Source organism: Actinia tenebrosa, unplaced genomic scaffold (assembly GCF_029948245.1).
Source record: "Actinia tenebrosa isolate PJP-AT-01 unplaced genomic scaffold, QUT_ActTen_1.0 PGA_scaffold5__44_contigs__length_20552954, whole genome shotgun sequence".
NCBI classification, from domain to species: Eukaryota; Metazoa; Cnidaria; class Anthozoa; order Actiniaria; family Actiniidae; genus Actinia; species Actinia tenebrosa.
In genome coordinates, this window is record NW_028292582.1 from 3,540,170 (window position 1) to 3,567,985 (window position 27,816).

At 39.8% G+C, this 27,816-nt stretch overlaps 5 protein-coding genes and 1 pseudogene across 5 annotated transcripts; 2 read left to right on the forward strand and 4 right to left on the reverse strand.

The window, feature by feature from the left end:
- The first annotated feature begins 1,614 nt into the window (after positions 1–1,614).
- On the forward strand, positions 1,615–8,997 carry LOC116301076 (cholesterol 24-hydroxylase). Its single transcript, XM_031710075.2, has 6 exons — positions 1,615–1,773; positions 3,162–3,753; positions 4,414–4,747; positions 5,688–5,760; positions 6,626–6,914; positions 7,718–8,997. The coding sequence occupies exons 2-6, from the start codon at positions 3,163–3,165 to the stop codon at positions 7,922–7,924; spliced, it is 1,494 nt and encodes a 497-aa protein (XP_031565935.2). The 5' UTR covers positions 1,615–1,773; position 3,162; the 3' UTR covers positions 7,925–8,997.
- Positions 8,998–9,337: 340 nt separating this feature from the next.
- Positions 9,338–21,624, forward strand: LOC116301074 (uncharacterized). Its single transcript, XM_089037357.1, has 3 exons — positions 9,338–9,614; positions 9,729–9,812; positions 20,551–21,624. Exons 1-3 carry the CDS (start codon positions 9,536–9,538, stop codon positions 20,721–20,723), a joined length of 336 nt encoding a protein of 111 aa, XP_088893483.1. The 5' UTR covers positions 9,338–9,535; the 3' UTR covers positions 20,724–21,624.
- LOC148906342 (uncharacterized protein KIAA1958-like) lies at positions 10,664–12,188 on the reverse strand. Its single transcript, XM_089037354.1, has one exon. The coding sequence runs from the start codon at positions 12,117–12,119 to the stop codon at positions 10,899–10,901; it is 1,221 nt and encodes a 406-aa protein (XP_088893480.1). The 5' UTR covers positions 12,120–12,188; the 3' UTR covers positions 10,664–10,898.
- Positions 12,847–13,952, reverse strand: LOC148906343 (uncharacterized). The gene has a single exon (XM_089037356.1). It carries the CDS (start codon positions 13,858–13,860, stop codon positions 12,847–12,849), a length of 1,014 nt encoding a protein of 337 aa, XP_088893482.1. The 5' UTR covers positions 13,861–13,952.
- Positions 15,975–17,188, reverse strand: LOC148906344 (uncharacterized). The gene has a single exon (XM_089037355.1). The coding sequence runs from the start codon at positions 17,052–17,054 to the stop codon at positions 15,984–15,986; it is 1,071 nt and encodes a 356-aa protein (XP_088893481.1). The 5' UTR covers positions 17,055–17,188; the 3' UTR covers positions 15,975–15,983.
- On the reverse strand, positions 18,089–19,388 carry LOC116301066 (ADP-ribosylation factor 2 pseudogene; annotated as a pseudogene).
- Positions 21,625–27,816: the final 6,192 nt, after the last annotated feature.

The following is a 27,816-nucleotide window of genomic DNA, read 5'->3' on the forward strand; positions in this document are numbered from 1 at the left end:
GGTCCTGCAATCTTAGTTGGAGCCACAATTAATATATATTAATATGTAAACTAGAATAAAAGTACCTATAAATGTAAGAGAGTTATGCAAACTTGTTAAATATTATATAGAGTGCATACCATATATCCATTAAAAACATTGTAAGAAATTGCACAAAACTGCAAAAATTAGCAATTTCAGTAGACATCAGCATACCGTAGACCTACAAAACTTTGCAGTAATTTGTACAATTTTGTTAGTTAACTTTTTAACAGATAAGCTTACATTGTATGCACTCTAATCAAAAACTTTAATAGAGTGTGCACTAAATAAAACATTAAATAGTACAATGTGTATTTGTTCAACATGGTGTACTTAATGGTGTTAATACAGTCATCAAAAAGTTTGTAGGGGTCATTGTTAAACTGGGCCCGGTTGTACGAAGGGTGGATAGCACTATCCGATGGATAAATCTTGTGAAAATATATCCATTGGATAAATTTATTGGATAACAGCATCTTATTCACTGGATAAGGATTTATCTGCTGGATAGGGCTATCCAGGCTTCCTACAACCAGCCCCTGTACATTTGTTGTACAAAAGTAAAGTTTATCAATTTGATTCATTCAGCTTTCTAAAGGATTTTTGAAAAATCTTACAAGAATGAAACATTATATTACAATATGGGATAAGCATCATTTTATTATTATTATTATTATTTTTTTTTTTAAATAAAAATTTACACTCATTTAACAATAAGATAGACAAGTACAAAACAAAAAAATATATATATATTTATATTCATAGTTAAAGCAAAATATGATAGAGAAAGAAGAGGGAAAAGAAATAATAATAGTGGAAGTAATAGTAAGGTGCGGCTAATACAATTAATTAATTAAATTGGTAATTAAGGGATTCCATTTTTCCTAGTGATACTTTACTCTATTATTTTATCTCGCAATAAATAATTCGATATTATAAGTCCTTGTTAATCTTGCTTTAGATATCTAATGAGAGAGGTTTATCATTCAATTTGCAAAAGTAGATAAGATATTTTGCTTCTAAAATCAGATGATTTACAATTTTACAACTATGTTGATATTTGGGATAAGCATCATGGAATCAAGGCAAATAAGGTCAATAAATAATGGAGTTTCAGTACATTTGTACAACAATTCATTAACAATGTCCAAACTTTTTTGTGACCATAACATCAGCTACACCATGTGCAATCTAAGTGCCAATTGGTAAATTACATAGTACTGTTTCACAATATTTTTCACTGTATCCTTTGTAACTAATCCCATAATACAACCATATTTCCAATAAACCCTGGGCACTACTAATTAGAAAATCATGTGCTAGTATGTTAGCGAAAAGACTAAAACAAAAGCATTTGAAGATAGGAAATAGACAAAAAAAAAATCTTATAGAACTTATAAGATAAAATTTCATAGTCTTACTATTACAAAAATTCTACTTTCTAATAATAATTTATAATTATTTCAGGTGGAGGGTATACAGTTGAAAACATTTTTTCTATTTATTGTTGAGGATTTTTGGGGGTAGTGACATCCGAAAATACGATCGTGGGCTGCCTGTGGAAACAATAACACAGGCAAACCATCAGCCAGTTTCCGAATCTCAATCGTGTGCATGATATTTTGCACGTTTGTTCGAGAGCAGTGTCCTTCGAGGTGAAGATTTTAATATCTCACATTATTATTGTGGCTCTCAAGTCTTGTTAAGACTGAATGGTCGTATATAGAAGCTTCAGTAATCGTTGTCATTAAGGTGAGAACATTTTAACGGTATTGTAATATTAGCCCAACAATAATTATGTTTTCAGTTAATAAATACAGCTTCAATGTGGTAGTCACTAAAACAAAGAACGGCCTGAAACGACCTGAAACCATCTTGAAACCAGCTAAAACATCGAATCTCCATCGAGTTTGTCGTCCCGTTTTGTGTATTTTATTGGCTTTTATTGATAGCTTAGACTGTTTATAAGAATCTGAAACAGCAAAAGATCTAATAAACTTATTACAGGGACGGCGGAGCAGTTTTTTGATTGGGGGGGGGGGGTGGGGGGGGGCTTAATAGTGACATTGTATGGCAAGGTGGGGGGGCTGAGTTTAGTGAAAATGTATTAAAATTTCACAAAAAGTGGGGGGGCTAAAGCCCCCACCCCCCCCCCCCCCCCCCGGTTCCACCATCCCTGTGCATAAGTTTTAGTTGTCAAAAAAGAAAGAAAAAATAATAAATTCAAATGCTCTTGAGAAAATTCAAAAAGCTTATTTGACGAGGTTGACATTTATAAATAACCATATAACTAATAGCCGTGCATCGCCGTGCATAGAGTTTTAAAGTATTATTTCAAAATAAGGATAGATCCTTATCTGAGGCCCTATTAGGGAAAGTACCCATGTCTTCAGTCTGAATTTAACAACTGCCTATGTTGCATTTTCAGAAAATACTTGTGTCGCTGTCAGAAATTTACCCCTAGCAGGGCCTTGCTGTCGGTAATTCATTGAAGCAGTCAGTTTGATGTTCGTTGCTAGTTTGTGGCTCTTGTGTCACCCTTTCAAGGCCATGTTGCTTGTCAAAATTCACCCCTAACAGAGGGCCTTTAATCTATATGCTGTAGATAGATTCATGGTTTTTTGTCCCCTATACTTATATAAATGTATATCATTATCATCATCATCATCATCATACACAACTTTCATAACTGGCTGCTGCTAATTTGCATAAACATCAAAAATCAATGTTTTTAAATCATTGATCTTGTTGATTTAGATAAGGCGTGTGAGTTTCTACTTAAATTAATAAATCCTTTACAAGATGTGAGCATTTGAAGTTTTGAAAATGCACCAAAAGGAGGCCACCAAGGCTTCCAATGATAAATACATACAAAACTCTCTATTTTCGTTCTTTCATAACTTCTTTGGTATGCAGTCAAATTCTACAAAATTTTCTGGAAATAGTTTTTCGTGAAGTATTTTCTCAGATAGCATTAATAGTTTCTGGTAAAAAGGCTTCATTTTCTCTATCTGAAAAAACTGAGTTATGAAAGTCGTCTATCACCATCATTATATAGGTGTTATGCATTCAGTTCCATTAGCATAAATTTGTAGTAAGTTGGATTTACTTTATGTATGCTTGCATATTTTTATCGTCAGCATGGCTGTTCTTGCTTCAATACTTTACCTCCTACTTGGTGTTCCTCTTTTTTGTCTTGTTGTTTTTACTGTGTACCTGTATCAACAACATGCCAAGTATGACCACCTCCCTGGACCAAAGAGGAATGGATTTTTCAGTGGCCACATGCCGATGGTAAAAAAGAGAAGAACCAGAGAGAAAGTCATCATCCACCAAATCTGGGCTGACCTGGCAATTCAGTTTAACCCTCTGTATGTCTTCTGGTTCTTCCATCGCCCTGTTGTCATGATTTCGGATGCTGCTCTTGTCAAGGAAGTCCTTATCAAACTTGATTTACCTAAAGATCCTTTTGGCTACAGTCACTTTGCTAATCTGTTTGGCCAAAGACTCCTTGGTGGAAGTCTGCTGTCTGAGGTGGACCACCAGTCATGGAAAAAGAAAAGAGCTCACTTGAATCCTGCCTTTCATCATAAGTTTATTGCAAGCTTGATGGATCAGTTCAATCAGAGTTGTGACTTGTTTCTCAATAAGCTGCTTACACTTGCTGATGGCGAAACTGAGGTATCGATGTCAGAAGAGCTGGTCAGGTTGGCTTTAGATGTGGTGGGGAAGGTAAACTAAGACTCCTTCTCTGAAATATTTCTATGCACCAAGTAGTAAGGCAGGGACAGATCAAGGGGATGTGTTCAGGGGTAGTGCATCATCCCCTCCCCCCTTTGATGGGCTGATATCTTATGCATTATTGGTGTTTAAGTTTGTAAGCAAAGGGTATCCCCCTCCTAAAACAAAAATCCTGGATAGTACACCTCATCCCAGAAAAAAATTACAAGCATTTAAAATGTACTGATAAAATTAAAGCAAGGTTGATCGTTTTTCATACAAGTCCTTGTGTTTTCAAAATGCATTAAGTTTTCAGGTGTATGTTAGAGCACTGCTAAATTATGCTTCTTTGCTAATATACAAAGATGCAATTCCAAATTCTGTTTTTTTTCGACTTGGAAACACTTATTCTTGGAGTGCATGTTGCATCATAGCTCTCGTGTTGGTTGATGATAACAAAGCATTCCAATCAACTTGTACATTCTCTTGTTAGATCAACCCACATGGTTTCATAGTTATTTATTTCTCAAGGGATTTTGAGTCGTGGCTGCACCCCAAGAATTCTAAGAACTCCTTGTCCGTGGCTTTTTCCAACTTAGGTTCCATTGCATCTAATATTATTCTTAGACTACCTGCAGCAACTGATTTACTGCATACAATCTTGTACTGTAGGTGGCATATGATCTTGACGTCAATGCAATTGATTCACCTGATGCTCCAATCCCCACCAACACTAGAATAGCTCTTGAGGGACTGGTTCAGAGTTTTCGAAGGCCATTCATGTTCTTTCAGCCATCTACCTATCCTTACCAAAATGAGTGTATAAAATCAGTGAAGTTCCTTCGCGAAGCTGCAAAAGGTGTAATCCAGGCAAGGATGGACGCAGTTCAAAAACAAGAGGACAGTCATTCAGATATTTTGACCTACATTCTTAGGATTGCCGAGAATGATCCCACTACAACTATGGATGACTTGGTTGATCATTTTATCATGTTTATTGTAGGAGGTAAATTTACAATTATAAAAGCCAACTTTTGATATTCTGGTTGATCCGAGTCGAGACTCTGGTGAAACAAAAGAATATTGTGTAGTTCCAGAAATTATCCATACCCACCCCACAGAAGAATTTGAAATTTCCAAAGAGTAGGGGGGTCAGAGAAAGAACAAAAATTACTGAGTTTGTATGGAAGACAATTGGAATTTCCGGTGGGTAGGGGGTGTCTTAAAAAAATTCCTCCTTGAGGGGGGTATGCATAGTTTTTGGAACTACACAATAATGATTAAATTCCTTGGAGCCTTGGCTTTAAATGTTTTGTGCTTGACCACTCAACCAGAATATCAAAAGTTGGCTATTCAAACATTAAAAAAAAAATAGAGGTCATTCTGGGGCTGCAAAACAAGAAGTCAAGTGTTGTATATTGGACAAATGCAATGTAGTGGTAGTGCATGTGGAGACCCGGGGGGAGTACTCCCATGTATGGACTATATGGGGATGATCCGCTGAACAGGGTATGGTTTTTCGAGCTTCTTGTCATATACAGGGTATGCAATTTCACTCAAGTTCCAAATTTTTTCCTGAGTTTCTTGTCATATTCAGGGTTTCTACTTTTGAATTGACCGAAACTGGTTACTATGGTCTTCAAAAAGCGATACGCGAGATGACATGATAATTGAAACAGGAACTCAGAGCAATAAATTATATCTTTTGTCATAAACAGGGTCTACGAATTTGAGTTTTTTTGTCATAAACAGGGTACCCCTTTCAGAATCCCAGTGGAACACCCCTACCCAAATCCTGGCGGAGTACCCCCCGGTTGTGGAGAGAACCTCATGGAAGAACCCCGAGTTATATAATATAAGTTAATTTTGCATGATCATATGGTATAAGTGGCAACTTGCCATTCTGTAGAAGAAATATGGCTGAACGTGTTGATGTTTTCTTTCAGGACAAGAAACCACTTCAAATCACATTTCTTTCACTTTGCTTGGAATTCTACTCCACCCAGAAGTAGAACAGAAGTAAGTACTTAAGAAGTTTATTTTAAAATTTGAGTTTTAATCTAATACATTTAGGCATTCTTAGCAATGAAAACCATTCTTCATTCTTTCAATCAGTATTCTTAAATTATGCGTTACATTATCACAGCCACTTGGGGGAGCATTGTGCGTTACATCATCACAGTCTCTCGAGGGAGCACTGTGTGTTACGTCATCACAGTCTCTCAAGGGATTACTGTGCGTTACGTCATCACAGTCTATCGAGGGAGCATTGGTGCCATTTAACAAAAGGTTTCTTATTAGTATTCATTGTTAAGGGCACCTAAATGGCCGCCATGGTTTTGTCTTTTGACTTTCTTGGGAATGCTGACAACCCACCCATTAATTGGGTTTTCAATATTAGGATTGGGTAGTAAGACAGTGCTCTTTTTTTTTTTTTTTTTTGAGTATTAAAAAATAGGCAAGTAATGTAAAATCTAGAGAGGAAGGTACTGTCTTTCTAAGTATCATCCACCCCTTATAATAGTCATGGATCTGCCACCAGTTTGGAACTAAGGCCTTGTCTTCAAATGTGCTGAATATATAAAGTGCACTTTTCCCCAGTCGTTTTGGTGAAAAAACACCTATATTAAGTGAACACCCTTCACTAAATAGACAGCACGGTCCTGAACTAATTTTCTTCCCATATCTACTGCAAGACAAACCTTTGTTTTGAGGACACCACGCAAGGTGTCCGTTGAACATCTAGGTAACACTGTATAAATTATTATCAAACAAACCTTTATTGCTTCGACACCCTTTATTGAGCGGACACAGGGCAAAGGCTTAAAACGCCACTTAATAGAGGTACCATTGTATGTGGCAATTAACGAACTAACATTTTTAGAGTATTGGCTGAGATAGACGAAGTACTTGGCTCTCGCCGAAGTGTCACCACTGAAGATTTGTCCAAGCTAACTTACTTAGACCAAACGATCAAAGAAGCCCTGCGCCTTCACCCACCACAGCCAGCGATCACGCGCGTGACGAAAGAGGACACCAACCTTGGTGGTTACGTCATACCAGCTGGCACGAGTGTCATGTGCGATGCCCACGTTCTTCAACATAATCCTAAGTACTGGGATGATCCTGAGAAATACGACCCTGAACGCTTTAATGCTGAAAATAAAGCTAAGGTACGGTATTAAATCTCTTCAATTGCTTACTATCAATCACGTGACTTTTTGGAGTTGACTGGGGAGCAAACAAGCGGTTGACTGGGGGGCAACTAGCGGATGCTAAGTCAAAACTTGTCAAAATAAGTACTCAAACTATTGTATTTGACTATTTCTAAAACATGAAACCAGAAAACAAGAGATCAAAACAACCTCCAAGATTCTACAAACCATTAAAAATGCGGCTATTACCGGAAGTGACGTCTATTGATAGCAACCTATTCAAATCATCTATTCTTCCGTCGGGCTTTTTCCAACTATCTCTGCACGCCACTAATAAATGCTTTTAGTTTCACGATATTGGGAACCATGTGTAACGTAGCGGTAGTACACTTCACTTGTGGGACCTAGGGTTGGCTTCCTATACTCGGCATCGCATGTGAGTCGAGTTTGTTAGTTTTATCCCTTGCATTTCGAGACAAGGCTTTTTCTCTGGATTCTCCGATTTTCCACCCTCCGCAAAAGCCTAACAAGCTCAATCCCTGATTTCGATTTGTGAGTTAGTCGTGCTCTGACTTAGATCCACCCGAAGGTTGTTTCAAGGTATCGATCTGTGAGTTTGCCGTGCCCTCCTTAGACCAGCACTGAGGTTGTTTCAGGGTCCAATCTGTGAGTTAGCCGTGCCCTGACTTTGATTAGCCCAGAGGTTATTTCAGGGTTTGATAACTATGCCCTGAATTTTAATGCACAGACTGGTATTATGATTCGAGACAAGCACCTGAAGCACTAGAGTATTCATTTCATTTCTTTCTTGACTTCTGTAGATCGAACATTACGCCTATTTCCCGTTCTCTCTTGGGTCGCACAATTGCATCGGTTCAAGCTTTGCCCAGCTCGAAACCAAGCTAGTTCTGGCTCGTCTGATTCAGAGTTTCAAGATCAAGCTTCTGCCAGGACAAGAACTCAAGGCAGTGGAACAAATGACCCTCCGCCCAAAAGATGGTGTGCGTGTAACGTTGGTAGCCCGCTAGTACTGCATGATGGGAATGTTTGAGTATCTAAATTTAGAAGCTAATAGATTTTATCCTGGGCGTATTGTTTTCCCATTTCAGACCACGTGTCATTCCCTAGAGTATCATTTCTTCGTTTAATGGTTGCGCATGAGAAGACACATGAATATGGATATAACAAACAAATCATCTTATACTCAAGGAAATAACACGTGTCGTGAAATAGGAAAACATTAAGCGCAAGCTAAAAATAAATTAAAGTCCCTCGTAACGAAAAAATAGACTTGAGTGCACAAGTAAAATTAAATGTAATTATAAACGTAAGAAAAAATAATAAGTAAAGATAGAAATAATTTTAATAAATTGTTAAGAATAGAATAGACAATATCATAAAATACATTCAGATATAATAGTCTTAATTTAAACTAGTGAATTCTCACTTTCTCAATATTATTGTCTTATACGCACTATGTGTATTTTAGCCTTTAAAAAAAAACTAGTTTCGTTGTTACAACCTCATTTTGCTAAAACAGTAACGATTCGTTGTTCGCGTGCCTCTTGCGCGTGCACATTATAAAATACTGTAACTGTTATGAATGTCGCGTTCTGATTGGATTGGAGCGCGTGCTTTATGAGAGCACATTGCACGCGCGCGCACTTTCCGTTGCGTCATTCCTATCTATTATTGTAATTTGTATTTTATAAAAGAAATAAAAACTTGCTTGCTGTGCTGTGTGCAGTCATAAAGCACTTGGGGGTTGGCAGAACACGAGAGAAGTGTTAGGAGAAGCACGACGTGTAGCGGAGTGCTTCTGATAACACTTCTCTCGTGTTCTGCCAACCCCTGCGTGCTTTATGACAAGCACACAGCACGCGCGCGCGTTTTCTATTTCTTCAACAAAACAAAACATCTCATTCAGATATATTTACGTGACTAAAAATAGGATGCTAAAAACAACTTTTCATCAACAGTCATAAAACTATGAATTAAGATAACTATTTTACAAATTTAAAAACGGTTGTAAAGACTGACTCAACCTAAAATAGTTCAAAGACTAATAAGAATTAGTATCCGAAATAAAATTTGAATGGAAGCATTTTTTTTTAATTGAACAAGGTTATGACAAGCTAAGGGGGGTGGATCTATGGGGCATTCGTTCAAACTCCCTAAACCATGATTGAACCCCTTAATTAGATCATCTTATTTTATTATATTATCGAACTCACTAATAAGAAGTTAGAATTTTGTTTTTTGATTCGCCAAAATATAGCCCTTTTGTTTGATTTGCTTTATGCACAAAACTACAAAATATGCTAAATTGGCAGTCATTACACGGTAGCTTTGTGTTGGTATGAATTTGATAATATAATAATAATATGATAATAATATATCGTGGCTTAAGAAAGATTATATTTCCATTAAGAAATTAAATTCTTCTAAATCATTAAAATAATCTAATTCGTCCTGTCTTCCAACATGGCTGCGGTCGAAAAGCCTTTATAGTTTAATGTTTTTTTGATAATACTAATTTATTCAATCCTCCTTTGCTAAAATGATTGCTGTAGCGGAGACTGTTGCCAAGCGACTATAGAAACTAGTCCAAGTTCGTTTTAAGTCGTTCACCGATAAAGATGGCATTACGACTTGTCTTGGCTTTTATTTTTTCCCATTTATTTTTACTTTGTGTGGTTTCTAAACCAACACTAGACGGTAAGTATTGCAAAATTTTCACAAGTTTTTTAAAATAAGTGTACGATACCTGAAAATGCTGTAGAATGTTGGTCGTAGTGTTGAATTTTGGTGCGATTTTTCTCCATGATTTAGAGGAGAAGCGTAATCTGTGTGAAGGGGAACCCAACTTAGCAGAATGTCTGATGGAAGTAGAAGAAGCAAAGGCACCGTCCAAAGGTTAGTGATATTACTTCTCATGTATAACCAAAAAAGGGACAGCCTTTTTTTGAAATATGGAATGAAAAAGTTTTTAAATCACATTTTTTAAACCCAAATTTATTGCTAAATTCAAATCTGGAAATGAATAAATAAAACATTTCATCTTTCTGGAAACTCATTATACATCGTTTTAAAAATTTAACTCAAAAACGTCTTGGAAAATGTTGAGAAATATAGACAAAATTATTTTCTATTTCTTTTACACTCAACATTTTCAAAACACGTACCAGTTTTTTAATTTCTAAAACCCATGTCATTTTTCAAAAAAGCCAAATGTTCCGTGTTAAATTTGTATTATATCTTCTTGAAGTTCAAAACTTGTATAGCTCCTTAGTTTTTTTAAGGGTGCAGTGGTAATTCAGCGTAATTTAAGCGCACGCACGCTCGTGGGCTCAAATCGAAAGTAAGCTAAGTTGATTGAGCCCGTGATTTGAACCGCTGCTTTAATCATGATCATGGGGACGTCCGAACATTGAGTAATAAGCAATTATTGGATGAGGTTGAGCATGATATCGTAAATTATCAAGACCGAGTCTGTGTTATCTGCCGAAGGCTGAGGCAGATAACACAGCCGAGGTTTTGATAATTTACGATATCATGCGATAACCGAATTCAATAATTGCTTTATTATACATTTTGTATACTGGAAAAACATTAACATAAACATTAAATTATAGAGACATGAAATATGAACGCCATGATGTCGCGTGAAAAACGCAAAATTTTTATTTGAAAATATTTCAATAATTCTTCACAAAATATATGAAAATAAGTTAATAAAGATTTCTTAAATGATTGTTTTTGTACATAATACTGAAGATAAATACAAATTCTGAATAAAAACGTTATGTAAACTGAGAAATTTATAAGTTATGTAAGCCTAAAGGATACGACAACAACAACAAAAATGTCGCCGGAGTGAATGAAACCTATAATAATTCAGATGCCAAAGTGAATGGCCTTAAAAATCTTATTAAAGTATCAGAAGTAAACAAGAAATGACATTCTCGTAAAAAGGAAGCTAAGGAAAAAACAACTTTAGCTCTAGCTATTGAAAGTGACGTTACAATTCACAAAATTATAGTTTTTTGAAATTTCTGAGTGGGAGTTGCTAACACTAAATTCTCCCATCAAAAATTCTTCTTGTGAAAGAGTAAATGTAGGCGATAAGTTAAGAGTTTCGCTACTTACAGCTATGCTAGTATCTACACTCGTAGAGTCAGTTCCAAGTGATGCAGCAGTGATGGTTTCTGACATTCTTCTTTTTGTGTTTATGTCTGTTTGACAGTAGCTCCTCGGGCTGCTCTCGCTTTTATGACCACTTACCGACATGATGTGGCGTGCTTCAAAACCAGCCCTATCCAGGATGGTTAGAGATGTAGCTCTAATAGAGTGATTGGTATACAGCTTTGAAAGTTTTGCTTCTTGAGAGATAACCTTCATTTTCTCTCCAAGCATCCGTTCACCAACTACCATGTTGTCATAACAAATCTCGTCAACACCAATTCTTGCGTTTTTCTTCGGTCTTTGGAACAAAAACTGGTTCTTTGGATTTAAGTGTTTAATATAAAGTTCTAACGAGGCAACAGGACAGTTCGGTCCGGGTTTTTCATACATAATTCCTCCTTCTAAACCGTCGTCGTCCTCTCTCCTGTTTTTTGTCAGCTCGTCGCCAGCTTTATACACATATCGAGATCCTTTGTCGTCTACGCTGAATGAGAAGTCTGAAATTTTTAACTCTCTGAGGTTTTGACGACCACGGCGGCAGAAAAACAGCATTATCTCAAAAAATACTTTGTTTTGCAGTGTTCTTGGGTCTTGTAAGCCAAAAACTCCACACTCATAGAGTTTTTTAAGATCATTTTCGAGGATTGGAGGTTTGTGTTGAATTTTGCCGAGTCCTTGTTTTTTAAGATCAACACACTGTGCTAGAAAAACTTTATTTGCCTCACCAAATTCTGGATCGTTTATGATGTCAGTTCCTTGGGTATTTTTGAAGTGTCTATTGAGTCCAAACCTTAAGCTGTGGAGAGAGCTTTTGGAATATAAATCGCCGTTGCTTTTTCTTGCTTCTGCGTAAAATGACTTCAACATTTCGGCTAACGATTTCTTCTCCTTTGGTTCTTGAAGTTTTTTCTCCTTTAGGTATTCGCTGAAGACTTTTACGCTCCCTTTTGTCGACCTTTTCGTATTTTTTGAATCTTTTTCTTCTAAGAGATTATTTATTTCTTCTTCGGAAAGCGAAGCAAAGCGTGAGGATGCCATCTCGATGGATAGATCTCAATGCCCTTGGCAAAGCTACCACAGCGTGACCTTGAATGAACTTGACATGATAAATGTATTATCTGTAGTTAAAACTCATCGTCTAGATAAGTTTGGGGTTAGGTACCATGGTGCGAGCTGTGCGCATCAATCAGACTACGCCCTACCACGGAGGTAACCATGGCGACCGGGCCACAGCTCACCACCTGGTACCTGTCACACTGACCACTCAGTGGAATAATACTCACCTTGCTCCCACCAATAGAGGAGTGGGCGGGCGGGATAAAAATTTTTTGCTGCACGCTCACAGCCAAAGCTACCAAGACTGCTGGCAAAGCTGCCACTAAGTCCTTAGCAAAAACGCGCCCCACCCCCACCCCCCACCGCATATTATTGGGGTGGGTAGCCGCTGGCCGCTACGACTCGGTTTTAACTTGCCTGAATTTCATTCATGCTCATTTAAAACTCATCGTCTAGATAAGTTTGGGGTTAGGTACCATGGTGCGAGCTGTGCGCATCAATCAGACTACGCCCTACCACGGAGGTAACCATGGCGACCGGGCCACAGCTCACCAACTATAGTCCAAGGTGCTTGGGAGAGGAACGATGGCCCGGGGGCCATGGTACCTACGACCCCCAACTACCACAAGCACCTAACCCATGCAAGCAGAGGGCCTCAGCAAATCGCAGTAGAAAAAGAAAGGCACTATCCGACGACAAAGACAGTACTTTATTTCGATAAACGTGCCGAGGCTGAAGCCAATACTTCCACTGGGGATCTGATATATCGCTGGTAGGCGTTGCTGGACCACCGGCCCATCGACTGTATCAGGTGATCGGGAACTCCGTTTCGGGCTGCTACCGTAGCCGCGCCTATTCTAAAACTATGGCTGGAATAGTTCCCTGGGATATTCGCCAATAACAAGAGTTTTCTAAGCCAGTTGGTAAGAAGAGGGCGTGTCAACGGTTGACCAGATTGCAACAAAAACAATGGCCCTGGGGAATCTCCTCTGATCTTCAGATACGCTAATAGAGAATGGACTGCGCACAAAGGAGGGGTGGCCCTACCCACGTAAACTCGACAACCCTTTCGGAATGGGTCAGTCTTAGACGCTTTAATATGCACACAAAGACACGACGGCGCGTCTATAGAGTCTACTGCTATATCTTGCACGTTCAAGTGAATAGCTGAGGAATAACCGCTTAATTTAGGTACAGTAAACTCCGCAGAACGCATGAAACCAAAGTAAGCTAGGCAACAGGCTGCCCAAAACATTAAGTGATCCACCTGGGACATGTCCAAATGTCCGTGAATCGACCACATAATGTCATCAGTGATGGGTAAACGATCCGTGGCTTTGGTCCCCTGGACGCGTTTAATGCCTCTTATCACTCTCTGTAGTCTTGGCCGGTCAAGCAAGGGGTCAGGAAAGCCTTGCTCTACGTGAAGCGCACGGACTGCCGAAAGGTAGGCCTTAATCGACGCATGGTTCAAGGACTGAGACAAGAATGACGCGAACAGGCACAAAGTCCATTCATCTGCTGGACAGACAGAGCCGTCCGCGTGGGCTTTTCCAAACTGCAAGCAAAAGGCTGTAAATCTGTTCTGGGCGCTTGCGTAGGATCGTCGGGTGCTCGGAGCTAATCCCTCTTTCATCAGCTCTCGGCAACGGGCTTCTAGAGCTGAGATGTGAGGTCCTCCAACACGTGACCCGGGATCTGAGTGGGCACGGGCCTGGCCCATGGGGCTAACTTCCGAAAGTCCTGCCAACGGAAGCGGGAAAGTGCGTCAGCAATTGGGTTCTGTACACCGGGGACATGAACAGCAGAGAAGGTAAAGCTAAACTGCGCTGCTGCTAGCAGAAGACTACGAAGTAGAGGCATTATGCACGGGACTTTAGATGTTCTCGAATTAAGGATAGACACCACCGCCTCATTGTCAGACCTGAACCTGACATGAAGCAGCCGCCAATGTCTTCCCCAAACGTGTGCCGCAACAGCAATGGGGAAAAGCTCTTTGTATGCAATTGAGAGGGGCTTCTGGGTGGCAAACCAAATGCCATTGAACCACTCTTCCTTGAAAAAGGCGCCGTATCCCAGTGAGTCAGCGGCGTCGGACGTAACTTCGATTTGCGCCGGTGTCGTCATACCAGGATGCAGCCAAAAGCCAACACCGTTCCACGTTTCCAGGAACTGACGCCACCACTGGAGATCCAGATGAAACTCGGCGTTTAAACGAATCGGGTGGTTAGCATTCCTGAAGCAGCAAAGCAGATTTATCATGCGCCTGATAAACGTTCTCCCTGGCCAAACCACCTTAGCTGCATGGTGGAGGAGGCCAATAAGAGATTCGAGTTCGGTCTTACGACACCATTGGCGGTTTGCCCAAGAGTTAACTAATGCACGCACTTTGCCCAATTTATGTTCTGGGAGACGCGCAATTTGCCTAATGGAGTTCAGTTCGATGCCCAGGACAACTAGGGTCGTCGCCGGGCCTTCACATTTTTCAGGGTGAAGAGGGATTCCAAGACTTGCGCAGACACTGATAGCCGTGCCGAGATTGCGGCCGCAAACCCCGGAACCTGGAGGACCCGCGGTAATGAAGTCATCCAGGTAATGAAGCAAATCTGACACCTGATAGTTGTTGGTCAAGATCCATTCCACCACCGCCGCAATTGAATCAAAGATGCAAGGGGCAGAGCGTAGCCCAAACGGGAGAGCTAAATCGACGTAAAACATGCCGCGCCACTTCATGCCGAGAAGATAACGGTCCGATGGGTGAACCGCAACGTTACGGTAAGCCGACTGCACGTCAAACTTAGCCATCATCGCCCCCACGCTCAATCTACTAACCATTCTGATAATGTCGTCCACTTTGATGTATTGCAATGAAAATTGGTCCGCATTAATTCCATCGTTAACGCTGGAGCCCTCGGGTGACGATAAGTCCACGATCAAACGCCATTTACCTGGCTGCCCGCTCTTGGGGATGACCCCGAAACTACTGATGTGCAAATCTGGTAGGGGGGAGTGGGAAAAAGGGGGCCCGACACCCTGCCTAATGCCACTTCGTTGGCCAAGTACTCGTCGATTACGACTGGGTGCTCCTCGGCTGATTTTTTATTTCGCCTTGCAGATCGCAGCTGTGGCACATTGCTGAAGCCTAGGCGAAACCCCTCCTGAATACCGTTTAGAATATAAGAAACTCGGTCTTGGTCAGGGTGGTGTCTTAATTCCATAGCGAACCTTTCAACCCTGAGCGGGGTGACACTGGAAACTGGAGGGAGCGCGACGGCGGCTGAAACGAAATTAATTAGGGGTAAGCTGGAAGCGGGGCAATACTCGAACAGCTATAACAAACGGACCACGAGGGGGGGGGGGGGGGGGGGGGGTGTTGGGGAGGCGGCTCAATTCAATGGACGCAGCACACAACACAGTCAACTGTAACACCAGAACCCTCGACATTGATATCAGCTTATTGAAGGGGTCTAACCTGGCTAACTACTGGTAATAGATAAATCAATATATAACTAAATAATAATAGGAGAACTTTAATCGGCCAGCCCAACAGTACCAACCCAAATAAACAAACGAGGGGTGGTATGGCAGCAGTTAATTGCAGCGTCAAACTGTTTTTCGTTACGTGTTTCGTTACGCTGCGAAAACCGTAGGTATAACGGGTTAACTCTGTCTTGAAGTGGGACAGACGACGCCGGGGGGTAACCTCCAATCGAGCTAAGAACGGAAAGCAGCAACAGCAGGAACGATATAACGACGACAGCGAGTGGCGAGACTCGCGGCAAACGGTAACGACAATGTACGAAGGGGAGGCAGCTTCGCTCCCACTTCGACGGCACAACAGCAGAGTCAACGTCTACGCTCTCTCGCACGAGACAGCACAGGCGACGCGGAACGTTCCCTCAGCTTAAGCGACGAGGATTGCGACTCAGGGCACTGTGGCTCCCGGTGCGAGCCCGAGCACTTAGCACAACAGTGAGCGTACCGACAGGGAGAATAAGGGGAGGTGCAGCGACCACGGTTCCACGACAAGCATACCGTTGTAGATGAGGGCCTTGCAGTAGAGCCAGCCGTGTGAAAATTATAAAGTTGCACGTTTAGCTGAGACCAATCAGTTAGTTGTAACGCGGCTGCATATTCGCGGAAAGCCTGATCGTAGCCCATCCAAGCTCGTCCACTGAACAAACGGTAGGTGCGAAGGATCAACAACTTGTACTGAAGCAAATCCCTCCAGCGAAGCGGGTTAAAGGCTGTGACCACGAGTGTGTAGACAGAAAAAGCTTCTGACCAACTAACAATGTCGTCAAACCGACGCTTTGGCTTTTTAGGCTGGCTAGTGAGTACTAGCCTACCATCTAGCATGAGCTGGGGCTCGTCAGAATCCGAGCTAGGGACCAAATTAGCTGGTACGAGGTCGTTCAAATCAATAAACCTCCCTGTGACGATCTGAGCCACCAGTTTTGAAGGTATTGGGGAATATCCCGGACCCACAACAAACGGTTGGTGCAAAATAACAGGCAGTGGGCTCTGGGAACCCGTGGAAGCGGGGACTGAACTCGTTGCACCGAGACTACTGGTAGTTGAAGTTAAAGTTGATGTACTCGAGGCGGCAGGAAAAGAGAAAGTGTTCAAAAAAGACGGGGCAACCATTGAGGACCTACCTCCAAGAGTTCCGGGCTGATTTAGTAGAATCCCCGCTCCTGTCTGCAATAATTGGCTGGTCCTTTGGGCAAGGGAAGAGGGCGGCAACCCAACATTATTATTCGCCTGACTCGAAGCTCTGCTGGCCATTGAACGGTCGACTGCTCGCTGGATGGCTTCAACAATCTGTGAAGAAAGCTCTACAGGTACCTGGGAGACCGTCACCACACTCGGCGAAGAGCTAGTAGACTCTCCCGATGATGCAGCCTCGTTATTCATGTTGTATGACGGTGTAAACACCCCAAAACAGGCAAAAAGTGATGATAATAAAAATTTTTTGCTGCACGCTCACAGCCAAAGCTACCAAGACTGCTGGCAAAGCTGCCACTAAGTCCTTAGCAAAAACGCGCCCCACCCCCACCCCCCACCGCATATTATTGGGGTGGGTAGCCGCTGGCCGCTACGACTCGGTTTTAACTTGCCTGAATTTCATTCATGCTCATGAAAACCTACAGATAATACATTTATCATGTCGAGTTCACACGATATCAGGGATTGGCTGAGGGCTCTCGACCAATCAGAATTGAGGTACTTAGTAAAATGTATAATAATGTCTAACACTTTCTTGGCAGACGTTTTCCCGCCTTTTCTTTCAGTGGGAATGAGAGGAGGGGAATGGGCATCCAATAAGATTTTCCTGGCTGACTTGCATTCTATGTAGCTTTTTATCGAGTGAGGAGAATCTCGTTAAAATTTCTGTTCAACCAGGAATAATGAGTAATTTAGAAGGAGCATAACGATAAAATGAGCAAAAGAACCGCAAAGTGAATAAAGGTTTTTTAGGTCTCTCCGTTGATTTGAGGGTTTTGTGAGTTGTGAGTTTGACATGCCCTGACTTAGATCAGCCCAGAGGTTGTTTTAGGGTTCTATCTGTGAGTTAGTCATGCCCCGACTTAGATCAGCCAAGAGGTTGTTTTATAGGGTTCTATCTGTGGTGAGTTAGCCATGCCCTGACTTAGATCAGCCCAGAGGTTGTTTTAGGGTTCTATCTGTGAGTTAGTCATGCCCCGACTTAGATCAGCCAAGAGGTTGTTTTAGGGTTCTATCTGTGAGTTAGACATGCCCTGATTTAAATCAGCCCAGAGGTTGTTTTAGGGTATTGATAAAATTCGAAGGTTGAAGCAAACAATCAACTAATATAAACGATAAGGCTCCTAGCTAGTTTTCAGTTGCATAATATCTTAGCTTGGTAAAATGAGAACACACAAGTTTTGACATCAAAGCTATTGATTGCAGTGAATTTTTGAAAACGATTTGTGTTTCTTAGCAATGATCGTACACGACGTCAGTAAAGCGAGCCACGTCGAATATCTTTACTGACTTTGTGCCTATCATTTTCTTTATTACGCAACTTGTTAAAAATACATTAAAAATCGTGGAGAACTGCTTTTATTTTTGCTGAAATTCCCTAAGAAATTAGACCTTGTGTTATATATATATTAAAATAGAAATATTTTAGGGAAACCTCTTTATTATTTACATTTCTTTTTATATCCTTAACTTAATATTGTGAATTACCAGATAGCTGAAAATTAGCTTTTCAAATTTTTTTTTCCATGTATTTTTTATTCCCTTGAAAGAAGATTATTCGTTCGTAATTGAAATAGAAATATGGCGGTGGATTAGGAATAAATAACACCTCGTCAGTGTAAGTTAAAAGAATAAGAACACCGAACTTGATCAGATGATGTTCTCGAACGACCAATGATCTAACTTAGTCTACGATGACAACCATCGAACATTGACATTGGCAACTGTCCATTTTCAACCACCTTATTCAATACAAAACGTCTGCAAAAACAAATTACCTTGCAACCAAAATTTTACGCCATAAAAAAGTAGGAAGAATATTCTTCGAAAAGTTCGGTACCTAGAATTCCAATATAGTTTTTCACTTGAAAAGAAATATTTACTATTTCATTGACCACCAGTTTTCAATGGTTTTCTTTTGTTCTTCTTAGGAATCCTTTTTTCTTAGATATATTTGTTGCGATAACCACTCTAGTCCTTCGTATATTCCTTGTCCTTTCAAAGCACACGTAGATTGAATATACCAATTTCGACTTCTTAGCGAATGAAGGCTTAAGCTTTCGCTCAATTCAGAGGCAGTCATAGCATTTGGTAAATCCTGTTTATTTGCTAATACAAGCAATGCTGCCCGTTTAAGTTCTTCCTCCTTTAAAAGCCTATAAAGCTCATCTTTAGCCTCTTGTATTCGCTCTCTATCGTTGCTATCCACCACAAAGATAAGCCCCTGAGTTTCTTGAAAATACAGCCTCCATAATGTGCGAATCTTATCCTGTCCACCGATATCCCAAACAGTAAAAGTTATATTTTTGTATTCTATTACTTCAACGTTGAATCCAATCGTCGGGATCGTGTTTACTGTCTCTCCGTCTAATTTTAAATGGTATAATATTGTAGTTTTACCGGCAGCGTCTAAACCAACCATTAATAACCGAAGTTCCTCTTTTCCGATTAAACGCCGGAACAGCTTCATCATAACATTCCCCATATTTTCTGGCCGTCTTCTTCCGACTACGATAAAATAAACATTCACGAATGGAATAATGTGACCTGCTAGGAGTTCTGCGCATGCACAGAGACACCAGTCATTCACGTGATTCCAGTTTCTGTCTTGCGAACCGGTACTTTTAAAAAAAATGGGTATTATTTAATAAGTAACATATGAATATTTTTTAATTAAAAAGCAGTGTAGAGGTACCTTGACGACATAAACCTTTGTTGAAGCATTTCTAGCTTTAGCATTTATTTGGCAAATAGCAGACATTACGAAACATTACTTTGAATTTGTTGAATTTTATTGCATCAGGTGTTTGTATTCATTACATCATTAATCGTCGATTGTAAAATTCATCGAGGATGTGATTTTTAGTTGGAATCATTTTGCAAGTTCCATTGCAAATAAATAAATAAAATGAAACAGCCAAAAAAAATCATTGCATAAAAACTCACGTTCCTTACAAAATTAAAACATTTTTTTTTAATTTCGAAAAATCAAAACATATATATTGTAACACTGGGTTTTTTGTTACTTAATGAAAGTTGTCTCTATGTTGCCATGGAAACGAGATTAACTTCCCATATTTCGTGGGCAACTGTACCCCATCTAATCCCATCGATAAGTGTTTAGAACAAAGCTACAATATATCAAGCACTATGATTTGCTAATTAGTTTTTTTGAATGTGCATCCATAACTGGTGGACCAGCACAGGCGCTCACTATATTCTATATTCACTATATTTGCTAACTTCAGTGATTAAATTAAATTAAAATAAATTACAGATGGCGTTTAGAAATCAAACTGCGCCCATGGCAAACTCGTGGACACCCTCTGAATCCTACTTGCACTTTTCAAATATTGGGTTCCCTGTGCTACTCTAATGTCTCCGCTGACGAGCTTGCGTTATGTGTATTAAATTTTTCCTTATATCTTGATCTTGTAATTGATGTCGGCGTCTGACAAACTATTTGCTTACACTGTGAAATAAGGGGGCATTCTAAAAAAATCGTTTCAACTCCTCATTTTTCTGTTCGATGTCATTCAAATGAAATTTAAACTTTACTTTCAATGCTTCTTATGTTCATTTATTCCTTTCTAGTTTAGGAGTCTATTTTTTTCACGTGCGCTCACTATATCCTCTATTCACTCTGTTTGCTACTTTCAGTGATTTTTATCAAATTGAATTACAGATTCCACGAACACAGAAACTAAAAATGGCGAAGAAGAGGAAGACCCTTACGAAGCAATAATGAAACAACAAGAAAAAATTAAAAAAATGGTTGACGAAAATGAACAAAATCGAGCCTACTGGGACGAAGAATACAAGAGCATCAATAAATGGGCAAGATATGGAATACACTAAAATAAACAAATAAAACCAAAGAATTCCATTTTTATTTATATATTTTTAAATTAGAACTTGCATTGCAATGATGTGCATTCCAATATGTTACAATACTTCTCAAAGTGTGTTTTGGTGAACGTCAATCAAGGCATTTCCATGATGACATTCCATAGTCACGTGCCCTTGAAAGCTTTTCTGACAATCAGTCATCGAAACATTTTGATCGAAGTCTTCCAAACCTCTATTTTGTTGGGAAGCATTGTCTGTAAGAACTTTACATATTTGTTGTTAAGGTAAAACACAGCTTAGCAGTAAAGCCTGACATCTCTAAACAAAAGGGATTCGTATCGAAAGTCAATCCATAAAGGAAAGTCGTGAGCCGTGAACATACGTTTTTTAAGTACGAAATATAGAAAAAGAAGCAAAAGAAAAAAATAGCAAGCATTAGAAATAGGGAATTAAGTGTTCGATTCCTGGACTCGCCATCAGTTGAGTAGAGTTTGCCAAGTCTCTCCATTGTTTTGAGGGTTTTAATTTTTCTCTCTTGTTCCCTACGAAAAAACTACCGAGCTAAATCTAATTCCATCAGTGAGTTAGCCGTGTTTTGACGTTTGATCAGCCCGGAAGTATCGCAAATTAAACGCTACAAGAAGCAGGATTTTGGATCATTTCGCTCTTGCCTCATAAATGTTAGCCCGTCAAACTATAGAGCAATAATAAGATAACAGCCGTGATTTTGATCAGCCCAAGCAGCAATAGTTTCAGAGTATCGATAAAATACTATGCATAGTGAAGGTAAATGTTACAAGAAGCAGGAAGTTTCTACTCAAACTCGAGTGGTTACTAAAATGATAAAAATATGCAAAGTGCTGCGAGAGAAAGTTTTTGCATGTAATAATTAAATTAGTATTTGACTGTTTTTGGTGCATGTCTAACAATAGTTAGAAGTTATGGCTGTATTAGTAGCTATTTCGGTTAGTCCAGACCTCGCAAACGAGCAATCATCTCCAGGGTCTCATAGCCTTTGATTTGCTCTTTTTGATCTCCGCTTGCAATTTTGTGTCTTGCAAGCTCTTCCAGGGGCTTGTAGGCGTATCCCTGGTGTGGATTGAGGCAAAGAGACTTTTTCAAGTAGCAGAAGGCCAAGTCGTTTGAATAGTCGTCGAGGAACGCTGCAAATTCTTTACAAAAGCGAGCCTTAACTTCATCTCTTAGTTCTTCCCAGCTGTTGTAAAGTTGTCTGAAATGTTTTTCTGCTTGTAAAAGATGCTCATCTTGCTTGTCCTGTGTGTACTGATGTATTAGCTGCAGAACTTGTTCGATCTCTGGTGATCTTCCTTGGGCACCCTGATAGTAGGAACAGGATTTTTGACGATAAAAGGAGGCAAGCTTTCTTCCATATCCCTTCAGAAATTCTCCAAATCCTGAGCAAATCATCGCTTTTTCCAGGTCCTCTTTTCCCTCATAGTTGCGAAAGATTGCTCGGAAGATTTCTTCGGCCTTGACAAGGGCAGAAACTTCTTTGGTTTTGTCATATTTCATTTGATACAGACGAATCAAACCCAAGGTAGTAATTGAGTATTTGTCGTTCAACTTCCAGGCCTCGTGAAAACATTCCTCGGCCTTAGCAAAGGTAGCGGCACAAGAATTCATTTTGTACTTCTTAAAATGGCAATGTGCAAGGTTTGATAGTTCTTTATAGCCGCCATTTGGTTTGGATTTCAGAATCTCTTCCAAAACTGCTTCTGCTTTGTCCAACTGTGAACAGCATTTTCCAGCTGATTGGATGTAAAACCTTGCTACATTTCTCATGACAGCCGTGGCTTTGTTGGACCTAGCAACCTTTTCTGCTTTCTCGGCATACTTCTTTGCACTTGCTACATAATCCCCATTGATCAGATGTAGAAATGATGCATAGTGAACAAGCGCCTGCCCGTGCAGAACAGGATAACTGCAATTTGTTTCGAAAGACGCAATTAACTCTTCCCAAAGTAGCTTTATCTCTAAAACATCATCATCATCTTTAGTGTTTTTTTTATATTTTTTGAGATATAACTGCTGAAGGATAGTGGCTTTGGTCAACTTGTACATGACGTCCTCTGATCTTTTCGCCAAGGCTTTGTCAATACACTGGAGTGCTACTTTGAAGCCCTTTTCAGAGAACCCACTATTAGCAATAGCAAATGCTTCTTCAGCCATGACTTCTGGAATTTCTTCTGGGGTCCTTCCACGAAGAATAATCTCCACTTGATTGATGCATTCCACTACTTGCTCTTCTGAGGAGGAATCAGAACTAGACTCTTTCCAAGTCAGCCATGCCATACAAGCAAGCGAGACGATTTTGTCATCTTCTGTTTCGCTGTATTTCAAAGCGTCCTCGAAGTTAGCCCTTGCCTCTTTAAAGTGTCCTTGCTGAGTCTTGTAGAAACCCATTAAGTTGAAGGACTTCACCTGGGTTCCTTGAATGGCTTCATTTATGTGTTCCTCAAGATTGTCTATATTCATTTGTACAGTGCGACCAACGTTTTCGTTTTGCAAGGATTCCCATGAGAAGTGACATGGAAGACGAAGAAGTTTGTCTGGGATACTTTCGCCGGAGGCCATTTTCATCAACTGCCAAAGCTCAGTGATAATGATTTAGAGCGATTTAGATCTTTTATACACGTCTTGATGGCCTCAAAACAACACATACGTAATGGATTTTTATGGTAAAAATACCCCTATTAGAATCCCCACTGTTTTATTTCCAAGAAAGGTTTTGGAAACTTCCGTAGTCATAGCAATAGGAACGTCACGTTCCGTCCGATCAAAGGGCTCAAATAAAGGTATTTCTTTGCTTGCAATGCACGTCACTTCCGGTCAGTATGTATGCATATTTCCAGCTGACGGTCAGGAATTCAGCTGGCGTACAAAGCAATGTCTGTGTTTACAACTTGTCAAAAGAAAATTTTCGTAAAATATGCCCGATTCCGGTTCAGTTTATGGATGTTCAAACCGATCTAATAAGAAAAAAGAAAAGGGTTTGTTAGAATACCTAAAGAAGTGGTTCACAAGGGAGATCTCACTATATTTGCTAACTTCAGTGATTAAATTAAATTAAAATAAATTACAGATGGCGTTTAGAAATCAAACTGCGCCCATGGCAAACTCGTGGACACCCTCTATATCCTACTTGCACTTTTCAAATGTTGGGTTCCCTGTACTACTCTAATGTCTCGCTGACAAGAGCTTGCGTTATGTGTATTAAATTTTTCCCTATATCTTGATCTAATTGATTTCGGCGTCTGACAAACTATTTGCTTACACTGTGAAATAAGGGGGCATTCTAAAAAATTCGTTTCAACTCCTCATTTTTCTGTTCGATGTCATTCAAATGAAATTTAAACTTTACATTCAATGCTTCTTATGTTGATTTATTCCTTTCTAGTTTAGGAGTCTATTTTTTCACGTGCGCTCACTATATCCTCTATTCACTCTGTTTGCTACTTTCAGTGATTTTTATCAAAATGAATTGCAGATTCCACGAACACAGAAACTAAAAATGACGAAGAAGAGGAAGACCCTTATGAAGCAATAATGAAACAACAAGAAAAAATTTAAAAAATGGCTAACGAAAATGAACAAAATCGAGCCTACTGGGACGAAGAATACAAGAGCATCAATAAATGGGCAAGATATGGAATACACTAAAATAAACAAATAAAAAGAATTCCATTTTATTTTTTATTTCATAAAATTAGAACTTGCATTGCAATGATGTGCATTCCAATATGTTACAATACTTCTCAAAGTGTGTTTTGGTGAACGTCAATCAAGGCATTTCCATGATGACATTCCATAGTCACGTGCCCTTGAAAGCTTTTCTGACAATCAGTCATCGAAACATTTTGATCGAAGTCTTCCAAACCTCTATTTTGTTGGGAAGCATTGTCTGTAAGAACTTTACATATTTGTTGTTAGGTAAAACACAGCTTAGCAGTAAAGCCTGACATCTCTAAACAAAGGGATTCGTATCGAAAGTCAATCCATAAAGGAAAGTCGTGAGCCGTGAACATACGTTTTTTAAGTACGAAATATAGAAAAAGAAGCAAAAGAAAAAAATAGCAAGCATTAGAAATAGGGAATTAAGTGTTCGATTCCTGGACTCGCCATCAGTTGAGTAGAGTTTGTCAAGTCTCTCCATTGATTTGAGGGTTTTAATTTTTCTCTCTTGTTCCCTACGAAAAAACTACCGAGCTAAATCTAATTCCATCAGTGAGTTAGCCGTGTTTTGACGTTTGATCAGCCCGGAAGTATCGCAAATTAAACGCTACAAGAAGCAGGATTTTGGAATCATTTCGCTCTTGCCTCATAAATAATAATAGCCCATCAAACTATAGAGCAATAATAAGATAACAGCCGTGATTTTGATCAGCCCAAGCCGCAGTTGTTTCAAAGTATCGATAAAATACTATGGTGAAGGTAAATGTTACAAGAAGCAGGATTTTGAATCATTTCGCTCTTGCCTCATAAATCATGTTAGCCCGTCAAACTATAGAGCAATAATAAGATAACAGCCGTGATTTTGATCAGCCCAAGCAGCAGTTGTTTTAAAGTATCGATAAAATACTATGGTGAAGGTAAATGTTACAAGAAGCAGGATTTTGAATCATTTCGCTCTTGCCTCGTAAATCATGTTAGCCCGTCAAACTATAGAGCAATAATAAGATAACAGCCGTGATTTTGATCAGCCCAAGCAGCAATAGTTTCAGAGTATCGATAAAATACTATGCATAGTGAAGGTAAATGTTACAAGAAGCAGGAAGTTTCTACTCAAACTCGAGTGGTTACTAAAATGATAAAAATATGCAAAGTGCTGCGAGAGAAAGTTTTTGCATGTAATAATTAAATTAGTATTTGACTGTTTTTGGTGCATGTCTAACAATAGTTAGAAGTTATGGCTGTATTAGTAGTTATTTCGGTTAGTCCAGACCTCGCAAACGAGCAATCATCTCCAGGGTCTCATAGCCTTTGATCTGCTCTTTTTGATCTCCGCTTGCAATTTTGTCGCTTGCAAGCTCTTCCAGGGGCTTGTAGGCGTATCCCTGGTGTGGATTGAGGCAAAGAGACTTTTTCAAGTAGCAGAAGGCCAAGTCGTTTGAATAGTCGTCGAGGAACGCTGCAAATTCTTTACAAAAGCGAGCCTTAACTTCATCTCTTAGTTCTTCCCAGCTGTTGTAAAGTTGTCTGAAATGTTTTTCTGCTTGTAAAAGATGCTCATCTTGCTTGTCCTGTGTGTACTGATGTATTAGCTGCAGAACTTGTTCGATCTCTGGTGATCTTACTTGGGCACCCTGATAGTAGGAACGGGATTTTTGACGATAAAAGGAGGCAAGCTCTCTTCCATATCCCTTCAGAAATTCTCCAAATCCTGAGCAAATCATCGCTTTTTCCAGGTCCTCTTTTCCCTCATAGTTGCGAAAGATTGCTCGGAAGATTTCTTCGGCCTTGACAAGGGCAGAAACTTCTTTGGTTTTGTCATATTTCATTTGATACAGGCGAACCAAATGCAAGGCAATATTTGAGTATTTGTCGTTCAACTTCCAGGCCTTGCGAAAACATTCCTCGGCCTTAGCAAAGGTAGCGGGACATGAATTCATTTGGTACTTCTTAAAATGGCAATGTGCAAGGTTTGATAGTTCTTTATAGCCGCCATTTGGTTTGGATTTCAGAATCTCTTCCAAAACTGCTTCTGCTTTGTCCAACTGTGAACAGCAATTTCCAGCTGATTGGATGTAAAACCTTGCTACATTTCTCATGACAGCCGTGGCTTTGTTGGACCGAGCAACCTTTTCTGCTTTCTCGGCATACTTCTTTCCACTTGCCCCATAATCCCCATTGATCTGACTTAAAAATAATGCATATTGAATGAGCGCCTGCCCGTGCAGAACAGGATAACTGCAATTTGTTTCGAAAGACGCAATTAACTCTTCCCAAAGTAGCTTTATCTCTTGAACATCATCATCATCTTTAGTTTTGTTTTTATAAGTTTTGAGATATAACTGCTGAAGGATAGTGGCTTTGGTCAACTTGTACATGACGTCCTCTGATCTTTTCGCCAAGGCTTTGTCAATACACTGGAGTGCTACTTTGAAGCCCTTTTCAGAGAACCCACTATTAGCAATAGCAAATGCTTCTTCAGCCATGACTTCTGGAATTTCTTCTGGGGTCCTTCCACAGAGAATATTCTCCACTTGATTGATGCATTCCACTACTTGCTCTTCTGAGGAGGAATCAGAACTAGACTCTTTCCAAGTCAGCCATGCCATACAAGCAAGCGAGACGATTTTGTCATCTTCTGTTTCGCTGTATTTCAAAGCGTCCTCGAAGTTAGCCCTTGCCTCTTTAAAGTGTCCTTGCTGAGTCTTGTAGAAACCCATTAAGTTGAAGGACTTCACCTGGGTTCCTTGAATGGCTTCATTTATGTGTTCCTCAAGATTGTCTATATTCATTTGTACAGTGCGACCAACGTTTTCGTTTTGCAAGGATTCCCATGAGAAGTGACATGGAAGACGAAGAAGTTTGTCTGGGATACTTTCGCCGGAGGCCATTTTCATCAACTGCCAAAGCTCAGTGATAATGATTTAGAGCGATTTAGATCTTTTATACACGTCTTGATGGCCTCAAAACAACACATACGTAATGGATTTTTATGGTAAAAATACCCCTATTAGAATCCCCACTGTTTTTCCAAGAAAGGTTTTGGAAACTTCCGTAGTCATAGTAATAGGAACGTCACGTTCCGTCCGATCAAAGGGCTCAAATAAAGGTATTTCTTTGCTTGCAATGCACGTCACTTCAATATATAGCAATATTCGATCCCTGGTAGCAGAGTCTACCTTGTTGGCGATATTCTTGGTCAAGAATCGCCAACGAAGGAGACTCTGCTACCAGGGAAATAGCAATGATAAACCGCCAAAGTCAAAATCTGGTTCTGACGAAGAGAGATAAACGAATAAATCAAAGTCAAAAGGAATCCTTGAAACCACGCGCTCGTCATTATCTAGTTCTCCGCAGTTTGCTCACCCGTTGTTTATTCTAAATTCACAAAGTACACAGTAGAGGGGGTAGT

Coding starts and splice junctions, on each gene's coding strand:
- LOC116301074 (XM_089037357.1), top strand. CDS start 9,536: ATGGCATTACGACTTGTCTTGGCTTTTATTTTTTCCCATTTATTTTTA. Junction 9,615..9,728: donor TTCTAAACCAACACTAGACG/GTAAGTATTGCA, acceptor TCCATGATTTAG/AGGAGAAGCGTAATCTGTGT. Junction 9,813..20,550: donor AGCAAAGGCACCGTCCAAAG/GTTAGTGATATT, acceptor ATTGAATTACAG/ATTCCACGAACACAGAAACT.
- LOC148906342 (XM_089037354.1), bottom strand. CDS start 12,119: ATGGCATCCTCACGCTTTGCTTCGCTTTCCGAAGAAGAAATAAATAAT.
- LOC148906343 (XM_089037356.1), bottom strand. CDS start 13,860: ATGGGCCAGGCCCGTGCCCACTCAGATCCCGGGTCACGTGTTGGAGGA.
- LOC148906344 (XM_089037355.1), bottom strand. CDS start 17,054: ATGAATAACGAGGCTGCATCATCGGGAGAGTCTACTAGCTCTTCGCCG.
- LOC116301076 (XM_031710075.2), top strand. CDS start 3,163: ATGGCTGTTCTTGCTTCAATACTTTACCTCCTACTTGGTGTTCCTCTT. Junction 5,761..6,625: donor CACCCAGAAGTAGAACAGAA/GTAAGTACTTAA, acceptor TAACATTTTTAG/AGTATTGGCTGAGATAGACG. Junction 6,915..7,717: donor ATGCTGAAAATAAAGCTAAG/GTACGGTATTAA, acceptor TGACTTCTGTAG/ATCGAACATTACGCCTATTT.